Source organism: Miniopterus schreibersii, assembly GCF_964146895.1.
Source record: "Miniopterus schreibersii genome assembly, chromosome: 16".
NCBI classification, from domain to species: Eukaryota; Metazoa; Chordata; class Mammalia; order Chiroptera; family Miniopteridae; genus Miniopterus; species Miniopterus schreibersii.
Window position 1 is genome coordinate 10223117 of NC_138116.1, and position 11121 is coordinate 10234237.

Consider the following 11121-nt stretch of genomic DNA (forward strand, 5'->3'; position numbering starts at 1 on the left):
AAATATATGTTATTGCATTAAATGTAAATGAACTAATCTTCCAATTAAAAGACAAGAGTTTTAAGACTGGATTAAAACCAAAAACTAGAGTGGGTCATGCCAATATAAGTGACAATAAACACTACTTTCATCTTCGTCCTCAATACTCTTTTCCAATTCAACAAAGGTTTATTCAATGTATACAACATGCTGAGCATTTGAATAATCAGATAAAGATATCCATATTCTCAAGGAGACTATTAGGGGAAACAAATGATGTCATAATAAAAGTAAGTTATCAAGTGTTAATAAGATAATGCAACTAGATTGGTGGATGTATCTGGAAAAGCTATAAGAAAAAGATAATCTGGGTTAAGCCTTAAAGAGTAAACTGAAAGCTCATCAGGCAAATAAAAAAAGGAAAAGTAGAAGAGACAGCATAAGTCTGTTCATTAACATTAAAGATTAGGAGATCAATCATGGTTTGAGGTAGCAGAGCACAGCAGTAGGAGAGTAGACAAGTGGCCATAAAGTTGAAAATTTATGATATGGATGCCTCGAGGTGGTGAACACGCAATATAATATACAGATGATGTATTATAGAATTGTACACCTGAAATCTATATAATTTTATTAATAAATGCCACCCCAATAAATTCAATAAAAAATAAATAGACCTGCTGGTATTCTGATTTTTGCTGTATTGAAATTAGATTAATTTGGGGGAGAATGGACATCTTTGGGAGTTTTTGTTTGTTTGTTTTAGAATGGGGATCTTTGTAATAATGAGACTACTAAATCATGAATTTGGTGTATTTCTCCTTTGTTTTTTTTAAACATATCTTTATTGATTTCAGAGAGAGGAAAGGAGGGGGGAGAGAGAGATAGAAACATCAAGGATGAGAGAGTCATTGATCGGCTGCCTAGCCCGCAACCTGGGCATGTGCCTTGACTGGGAGTAGAACCCCAATCTCCTGGATCCTAGGTCGATGCTCAATCGCTGAACCACGCCAGGCCGGCTCCATTTTTTCTTAAATTTATCTCAATAACATTGTGTAGTCTTCAGTAGAGTTCTTCCCTATCTTTTGCTGATTTATCCTTATATATTTGATGCTTTTAAAATGCTATGGCAATTGATGACATTTTAAAGACTTTGTTTTCTACTTGTTTGCTACTCATGTGTAGTAATACAATTGATTTTTGCATATTGATCTTGTATCTGGTGATCTTAGTAGGGACACCAATAATTCCCTTGGTCTGTAGATTCTTTTGTATTATTTATGTTTATACTCAGGACTGTGAATACTCCTTTTTTTTTACTTTCCAATCTTTACGTCTTTTATTTCTTTTCCTTGTCTTAGAGCATTAACTAGGTCTTTCAGACAATGTTGAACAAATGTGGTGATAAATTACCCTTGTTTTATCACTGATCTTTAAGGAAAGCTTTAAATATTTCACTATTGTGTATGTTTGCTGTGAATTAGGAGTCAGCAAACTACACCTTGTGAGTCAAGTCTAACTGCCATTTGTTTTTGTAAATAAATTTTACTGGAACACACACACACAGAATTTAGGATAGGGAGTTTTAATTTTATCTAGTAAGTAATGGGAGCCATTAAAGCAAGGGACTAGAACAGTAATATTGATATTTTTTTAGAAATATAACTGGTGGCCGTTTACAGAAAGACAAGTGGGGTAAGACAGACCAGTCATGAATGAGGACGGTCTGGAATAAGGCAGCAGCAGCAGGGGCAGACAAATGCTTAACAAATTTCAGAGAAAGAAGTATGAGTTGATACTTGACTACATGTGAAATGAGGGAAGAATTAAATAAATACTAAAGTAAATGAAAAGGAGAAGATACCATAAAGGCAAACATAATAAATGTATCAACAGTTCCCAAAATTTACCAGTAGAAATATTTTTCAGATTTATACTTATTGAGCATTGTCTATGTATTAAATGCAAAACGCCTGTTTTTATTAATGGGGGGTAGGGGGGACAGCAATGTGAGAAACATCTATCAGTTGCCTCCCGGAGAACAAGCCCTGACCAGGGATGAAACCCACAAGCTAGGCACGTGCCCTGACTGGGGATCCGACCTGCAATGACCCTTCAGTGCATGGAATGACATTCCAACCAACTGAGTCACATCACCAGATAGACAGATAGATAGATTTTTTTTAATTATTGAAAATGGTATGTGAAACAACTAACACTAGATATCCATAACTAACACCTTCTAAGTGATACAACTAAATGACAGGAAAGATTATCAGTTAATTAACCATCTTTTCAGGAGTCAAGTAAGAAATTTGATCATTTAAAGTTATGTATCAGACTCACAAATTTATGAAAGATAGGAAAGGAGATTTTCTTTAAGAAGACATCAAAAATCTTCTATGTGGAACTACTTAAAAGTTTATGGTCTTGCTTTAGGCTCTATAAACTGAAAGTTCTTATTGTGTCAAAATGAAGTCTCACTTCTCATGGCTTCTTATTTTTTCTTTTCAATACCATCCACATATTGCATAATCCTTTTTATTGAATACAACTAAAACCAATGACATCAGTTGAAAAAGTAGGTTACAGTGGGGGAATCTAAAAAAAGGCACCTTAAAGATTTTTTTTTGAACTTAACACATATAAATGTATACTCTGTTGCCAGTCTTTTGATGTAGGCCTTCTGAGTTGTAGATCCACTGACTGCAGTTCTACACTATCTTACACAAACCACACCCATAATGCATCATCTACAATTTCCAGTTTCGATTTCTTTAAGATACTTGCCAAGGATGTAAATGAAGAATTTGTTCAGACTTTAAAAAGTATATATTTTTTTATATATCACCTTATATTTAGTCTTTCCAACATAGTTAACTTAATTTTCTTAGAATCAACAATTTTTTCATTTTGCAATCGTATCTCACTGGTTTACGTTATTTTGTATTAAATTATATAATGATGATACAAGTGCAAGTTGTCATAAAGTGATCCTTGGTAAATCTATAAATTCAACTGCTGGGGGCAATGCAGTGAGCATTTTATGTCCCATAAAAAGAGAATGAAGGTTTACTGACTGTTATAAAAGATCTCAATTCACTTCTTATTGCTTTTATTGTACATGGAACAGTACCTGCCACATAGGAAGTTCTATGTACATATTTGCTACTACTATGTTAGCATTAAAGTTCAACTAAGTATAGAAAACAGTGTCTGCAAGGGTGAAATTCTACCTGCTTTACACAGTCTCCAGAATAAGAGACTACCTACACTTAAATTGTCAAAAGGGAGTATTGCAGTGGTCCTCAATGAAAACTTATGAATACAGGGTATAAAGTCAGTTTCACATTACTGAAAGTGGATTATCCAGTGCTTAAAGGAAGAGATCTTTAAAAAGAAGTAGGATAGCTCATCACATGTCAAGTCAACAAAAAATAAAAAAGTAGGTTCATAACTCAATTTCACCTTATCACCTCAGAAATGCTAACAGGATGGTTACAGTAGTCCTTAAGTGGCAGTTAGACTAGAGGAAGAAAGTCAGCTATTGCTTCTTGGTGCATATTAAGCTACTTTCCTTTACCATAAACTCATTAATGACAGAAAATACCAATCTCTTAAACAAAAAACCACATAGTGCATCCCAAAGCGCAAAACAAATGCTTTTGGTTTACCAGTTATTATAAATTACATATGCTAATACAAAGAGAAACAATGCATATACTGCAATATGCAAGAAAAATTTTAATTTGTAAATAAAACATCTAAATAAATACAAGAAAAGAGCAACTTAAATATATGTAATAAATGTGGTGGGTTGGCCATTTCATTCTAGTGTAGGTTTTGGGATGTATATCTAATTTGCAGTTGTAAAAAAATTGAAGCAACATGAAAGATCTATAGTAACCAGGAAGTTCAAAGATGGCAGCTACTTAAAACACTCTTGTCCACTAGGGAAGAATTCACAGTGGCACTGAATTTCTTCCTTCTATGGAAATCAAAAAGTACTGAAAATGTTATGGTTAGGAGAAACTCGAGATAGCCCATGAGGCTGCACCAGTCCCACTAGATGGCACTATCATGGAAAAGTCACTCTGTTCTCCCATTTGGAGTAAGGGCTGAAAGCTCTCTTGATCTTTGCAAAACTGAAAGCTGTCATCAACACAATGACATCTTCACTGGAAAATCATGACCCATAATGAGGAATTCAAAGCTAGGAGGAGGAGTTTTTTCCAAAAGCACCTTTCCCCCCAGTACCATGTTCTCCTCCCTACTCCTATTCCAAATCAGTGGTCTGAGAGATACAATGTCTTGTAGGCAAAAGAAGTTATACAAAATGGAGACTTTCTTTTCCTCTTCCCAACTCTGCAAACTAAAAAAGAATTTACTTAGTTTTTTTTTTCTTCAAGTTTTGTTGCTATGGGGGGAAAAAACCACTCTACCTCTAGTCTTTCAATAACATATTTATTGTAATCAATATGCCTACCATGACTGGAATCAAAATAGCATACAATTGCCCTAGCCGGTTTGGCTCAGTGGTTAAGAGTCAGCCCGTGGACTGAAGAGTCCCAGGTTCGATTTTGGCCAAGGGCATGTACCTCGGTTGCAGGCTCGATCCCTGGCTCTGGACAGAGCACACGCAGGAGGCAACCTATCGATGTCTCTATCACATTGATATTACACTCTCTCTCTCTCTCTCTCTCTCTCTGCCCTTCTCTCCCCCTGCCCTTCTCTCTTCCCCTCCCCCATTCTTTCTGAAACGCAATGGAAAAAATAGGATTTAAAAAAATTAATTAAATTTTTAAAAATTAAAATAAAATAGCATACAGTTAATGCCATAAAAACACTTGGATATAAATGAACTTCTTTCTCTATATATTAAAGGTAGAACTTCCTGTTAAACAGGTCATCAGATTGTTTTCTGATACCTTAGTTATATGATGTTAAGCTGGGCCTGGGCAGCAAAATTCAGTGTCACTCATTCCCATTACTTATGCTTTACCCCATCAAAGGTATACTTGGATGTAGCTATCATGAACCAAAAAACAAGAGGAAAGGAAAGCATCCTAACAACAAAGCCCAATGAGTTTAAACTACGTACAATTTGAACACAACCTTACTTTTACTCAGTAGGTGACCATTTGAACAGGGATTTGGATAGGAACCTTCTGTTGAATTACGAAGTTAAAAGACACATCAAAGGTCATTATTAGGTAATCAACTGAATCAGAGATCAATTTAATACTTAAATGTAGTGGTCCCTTCCAGTTGAAGCTACTTCACCTAGATCAGAGCATTTACATTTATACATGTAATTTCAATGTATAACAACAGTCAGGAGTACAGCCCTACAAAGTACCACAAAAGTCAGTTACTAAAGTGACCAAAAAGAAGCCCCAGTCACCAATGTGTAAGGCACTGGCCTCCTAAAGTGGCCAAAAAACTCCAAGAACTACAATATGTGTATTCCCATAGCACCAGGTCCAAGCCCTAATACATATCTCATCCCAGTATGATCTTTCTCCACAATGGAGTTTTGGAGGCACTGTGCTGAGGTGTCATCTGTACCACCCTGCACAATGCCTAGTATGCAGTCAATATTTGTTGAATGAACAAAAACTATCAAGTTATTCCAGCTCACCAAAACAGTGAGACCCATCAAAGCAGCAGGTTTTTTCAACTAAACCTTAACAAGTAACTTTTTTAAAATTACTGATTTTTAGAGAGAGAAGGGAGAGGGAGAGAGAAACATCAATGTGAGAGTGAAACATTAATCAGCTGCCTCTTGCATGCCCCTTATATCAAGGATTGAGCCTGAAACCCGGGCATGTGCCCTGACAGGAATCAAACCTGCAACCTTTAGATGCACAGGGCGACACCCAACCAACTGAGCCACAAAGGCCACGACAACAAATAACTTCTTTAGGAATCTACTAACCAAAGCATGAAACTAATACCTAGGTCACCATCAGAAACAAGATTTCTTGAAAAGCACAGAAAGAAATGTATCACATGAAGTCAAAGATCAAAAAGTCACAAGTCCCAAACCCAAGTAATGCAACAATCTTGGATTGGTGAAGCTTTTAAATAAAGCATCATAAATATACTTTACATATTGTACGAAAACCATCCTATGAGAGCAAAGGGGTGAAGTAGCAGGGACATAAGGTCGCACAGGAAGCCATAACAGTGTGTAACTTAACACTTGCCCGTTAATGGGGGCTTGATCTTATTTTATGCTACCAGAACGAAAATAAAGAGTAGACAGGAAGGAAAAATAGCAGAGAGAAAGCAGTCTGGGGGTACAAACAGGAGGAATCTGCTGAACTGCAGATTTAGAGAACTGACAGACTTAGCAAAGACAGCTTTTTCAAAACTCTACCATATAACTATCCAAAAAGCCCAGTGTAAGGAAGCTATGCCAATACCTTTCAATTAACAGTTTTCTTCTGAGTGACTGAGGAGTTTTGACAAAATATGGCATAAAATACACATCTGGTTAATATCCTTGCAATAGGACCCATGGGAAACCTCTCCCATATTATAGGGTTGAAACAGCAGCATACACTCCCATACAGAATACCATCAAATGCACTGCTGAATGAGTGGTAGGATTTAAAAGTTCATTGGAACCACGAGCCGAATCTTCTCCTGTACAAAGTATCAGTATGGTCCACCCAAATTGCCCTTAATTGGTTTTTAAATTAGACTATGCACAGTGTTCATTACCACTATTTTACTCACCTTACTAACACCAACTCCAGTAAACCTGGCCTCTAATAATTCCTGCCGTCGTGGGTCCAGGCTATGCAATTCTTCCATCATTTCTACTGAAAAAGAAGAAAGTAGGCTGTGAGACCATAAAGGCTAAAACGTGAAGAGCCAATTTAGTTCCCCGAATGGTCACATACAGGTAAACCTCAAGTAAATATAGCATACAAGTTATAAACTACAATGTGCTGTATCAAATAGTAACACATTTAAAGTTATAAAGTGGCTCAGAAATTCTCCTGAGGGCAACTTCTTCTCTCATTCTGATTTGATTTTAACAGCAAAAAAACCTCAAACCCTTCATATAATCTCTGTAAAAGTTGAGCAAGGACTACCTTGACAACAAAAAAAAATGTCCTCCTATCAACCTCTGAATTTAGCTAAGTACTTTCTAATATCTCTTTCCGAAACACACAGGAACTAGTTCTTAAACTAAAATCATTAATAATAATTTCATAATAATATAGCATGAATCAGAAGCTACATATAAGTTCAAATAACGCTATTTATTATATAGCTCCTTTCTCTGCAGAGCTCACAGTAGCTCATAAAAAAGGGAATTATTTTCAATTTAATAGAGACATGGTAAAATCATCAACCTGCATTCACTCAGGAAATTAGTATAGCTCCATAACCATTCCGTTTCAAATCTTTTTCTGACCACTCCCTGGAGCAGTAGGTTTCTCTAGACATCTGCTTTTAGCACTCCTTCCAAACAGGGAGGGGCAGGAGGACACCATTTTTAAACTCCTTCCATGACCAATTAATGCACGAGCTACTTTCAGCAAATATGTCCATCCTTTGCAAGAGAGAAACTCTTGCAGAACCCAATGGAAACCTCGCTGCGGAAAAGGAGCATATACTATTACATAGAACCCCTTTGAACATATTATTATTGGAACGACTGGCATGATTTAAAAGTTCACTGAAAACATGAATTAAACATTCTCTTCTGCAATCTAGCAACTCCACGATTTCCAGTAACAACCCCTACAAACCCTCCAGTTTCATTTCCCTTCCTGGATTGAGAGCCTGAGGCAAGGGGAATGAAGAGGTGATAAATTAAAGTTTCACCCGCACATACATACAAGTGCAGGTTACAGAGGGAATCAGGAAATTCTCGGAGGGGTAGAAAGGCATCTTTAAAAAAGGAAAGAACAAGCAGAATGAGTTCCCCCTAAGTGGCCTTCCTCCAGTGTCGCCCTGCCCTAGTCGAGGCCGAAATGGCAGAGGTTGCAGCCTCCGTCAAAGCCCAGGGTCTCTCAGAACATTTCCTAAACCTCCATACCCAGGCCTGGCCAGGAAAATGACACCCCAGCAGTTATTCCATTTAATGTCAACTCATGTTAAGGAAACAGCCACTCTGTCTCATTCCAGCCGGGCCTTGGACTGGGATCCTCCCTGTAGCCTAGAGCCGGGAAGCAGGACTGATGGGGCCTGGGCCCGGCGCCCCTCGCCTCCAGCCGGCTCCAAACTTTCCCCAACTCCAGGCCCACCTGTCACGGAGGGAGGGAGGGCCAGCTCTCGGGGGCGCCCGGGAGGCTGCCGGGGCCTCCAGCTGCCGGGGCGCCCCCCTCTGCCCACCGGCCGCCGGCCCCACTGCCAGGCCGGGGCCGCCTGGGCCTCCCCCATCTTCCGCCCGGCCCCTCGGCGACCCGCAGCTCTCGGGAGCCCCTTCCGCCTAAGCGCCGGGGAGCTGCGGCCCGGCGCCGGCCCCGGGGTGGGCCCGGGCCGCAGCCTCCTCAGCCGGGGGGTTTCCCGAACGGTTAGTGCCCCCGGCCGGCGCCCTCCCCTGCCCCGGGCTCAGCCTCTCACCTGCCGCCGCCGCCGCCGCCACTCCACGCTCCTCCAGGGAGGGGCCCCGACCCGACCCGGCTGCGGATCGCTCTGCTCTCCCCCTGGGCAGGCCCGGGGCGGAGCCGGGGCCTCTCCTGAGCGCCGCAACCCCCCGCCCGGGCAGCCGCCGCCGGCGCCGGGCTCCACGAGAGGGCGGGCGGGGGAGGGGGGCCGCGGAGGCCGCAGATCCCCGGGCTCGCGTACAGAGCCAGGCGCCCGACGCGGGCCCGGGCCCGGGCGGCAGCGGGGGTTGCGGGACCGGCCTCTTGGCGCCGGACAAAGGCCAAGGGAGGTGCAGGAGGGCCCAGGCCCGGCCGGGAGGTGGGGGCCCGCTCGGCTGGGGGCCACTCGGGTGCGGCGCGGAGGGCGTGGGGGGGGGGGTCGGAACCGCTGGTGCCCAGGACCCGCCTCCGGCCCCTTAATCCGGATCGGTTCGGTCCGGATTAGTAGTGATCGGTGTAAACACACTAGTGAAACCGCGTGTTTCCTCGCGAGATTTGCACGGCTGGGAAGCAGGGGGGGTCCGGGGGGGGGTGGGATGGGGGAAGAGCAGACAGCGGGGGAGGAGGGGGAGGGGACCAGGGAGGTGGGGGGGGGGTCCCCGCTGCCCCAAAGCCCCGCCTCCTCCAATCAACGGCCAGGCTGGCGGGCAGGGGTTAACCAGGGGACCCCGCGCCGGCTGAGGAGGCCGCCGCCTCGCAGCGCGGCTGAGGGCGGGAGGACGGCGGCGCCGGCGGGCTGCCTGCGACGCGTGTGGAGGTCGGCTGCCCGGAGAGCGGCCCGCGCCGGAGTCCCGAACCTCGGCTGTCTTAGTACAACCCGCCCCGCCCCAGCCCGGCCGAGGCGGTTGGGCCTGAGCTCTGGACCGCGGGTTGGAGCGAGAGGGGCCTCCCCGCCTGGGCCGGCGTTTCCCGGATCCGCCTCGCTGAACCCGCGCCCGCTAATCCCGCGTCTCCACGAGTTTGGATGAGAAGTGGGGTGGCTCTGCCCAGGATGGATTTTAGAGGAAGAAAGCCTGTGAGCCCGCGGACCCCCCGAACTTCCCCGGAGGTGCCCAGTTAGTGAGTTCGCTGTGCCCACCGTGTTCCCTGGCTCCCACTCCCCGTCACTCTCCGAAGCGGTGGTCCCCGTCCCGAAACTCACTTGGGGCCCCGGAAAGTGGACAGCACTTTACCTCCACATACCTGGTTGGCAGGGCGCCTCCCAGGACAAAAGGTGCCCTGGAATCAAAGCCGAGCCCCCACCCACACCAGGATGTTGCCCTCCAGAAAGGGGGGGGCACTGCCCCAAGGGGACACCGGGCGCCCGGGGAAGGTTCCATTTCAAGCTCTGATTAAAAACACGGCCCTCCTGAGTACTTAGGAGGGTCTGAGGGAAAGTGTTAGGATGGAAAAAACAGGCCTGCCCCTCAAAGAATGTCTGCCGAGGAATGAGAAATATGAAAAGGTGAGCCCTGGTGCACCCTGCAGCAAGGAGAGCCTGCTCCGCAGGAAAAGGCTCCCGCTCTGACCACCCTGCACCGAAGGAGAGCACACTCTCCACGAGTCCTCCGAGCCAGGGCACTGACTTCAGTGCGGACACCCAACTTTTTATTTTCCTCTGATGCCTTCTCAATCAGATGTCTAGAGATGACTTAAGGACTACAGGCGAATCACAAGTTAAGACTAGACATTGAACGACAGTCTCGAACTTTTCCAGGGAGTAGGGAAGTACTTCAAGAGGAGTTTCTGCCTTTTTTTTCTTCCTGTTACTTTGTAATTCTTCTATATTTTAACAGAACAGACCTGCTGAAAGGGCAAAGGATAGCAGCTTCCTTTCTGTTCTCCAGCCTTCCAAGCCCTTGGGCAAATTCAAGCACTGTGGAAAAACTCCATTAAACCAAGAGTCACCTTGCCCTTGATCCGTCAGGTTGGGAAGTGCACACACATATTTCCAAAGATAAGTGTTTGAAGGGGAGGGGGAGAGAAAGTTGGGGGCAGAGAGTAGGAAAAAAGGGCAAGGTGAAGGACTATCAGGAGGGCAGGAGAACCAAGAGGCCTATAGTGTACATATGACTTGCCTTCCACTCCAACACAGAAGAAAAGCAAAGGAGCCAAGTTCTTTCATTATACTGAATGATCAAGAAAGTTAACTCCTTAAGACAAATGAGGAGAGAAGAATTTAAGGAAAGCGCACAGTCAGCTGAGTTTCAGCCCAGCTCTTCCACAGATAACTGTATGTGCCTGTGACCTAACCTTTTCAAGCTTTGCCAACCTAACCTGTGAAGGAGGGGTTTAGACCAGAGGATTTCCAAAAGCCTTTCCAAGTCTGAAAGGCTATTATTCCATTTTTTAAATTATTTAAAATAATCATTGAAACTGGGAAAGATGAGATTTTTAGTTTCTCTTTTTCTAGGGCGTTTTTCTCTGCATGTTAAAGAACTTAACACCATCACAGACCTATTCACAGCCCCACTCTAAATTTAACACTCATCCCAATAGGAATTAGTCAAAGGAATTTAATGAATTTGCTTACCACAAAGATTGGTGCTTCTAT

The 11121-nt window shown here is 43.6% G+C and overlaps 1 protein-coding gene across 5 annotated transcripts in view; it reads right to left on the reverse strand.

Annotated features, from left to right (window-relative positions):
• Positions 1 to 8702, reverse strand: part of TLK2 (tousled like kinase 2) — a 72261-nt gene extending 63559 nt beyond the window's left edge. For 3 of the 5 annotated variants that reach the window (XM_081162734.1, XM_081162736.1, XM_081162732.1), the window contains exons 1-2: positions 8566 to 8648; positions 6724 to 6809 (exon numbers count right to left, since the gene is read on the reverse strand). In XM_081162734.1, the coding sequence (XP_081018860.1) occupies positions 6724 to 6804 (81 nt within the window). In that variant the 5' untranslated portion in view covers positions 6805 to 6809; positions 8566 to 8648. Of the gene's footprint in view, positions 1 to 6723; positions 6810 to 8565 lie in introns of all 5 variants that reach the window. The other 2 variants (XM_081162733.1, XM_081162735.1) reach the window with 2 other exon arrangements.
• Positions 8703 to 11121: the final 2419 nt, after the last annotated feature.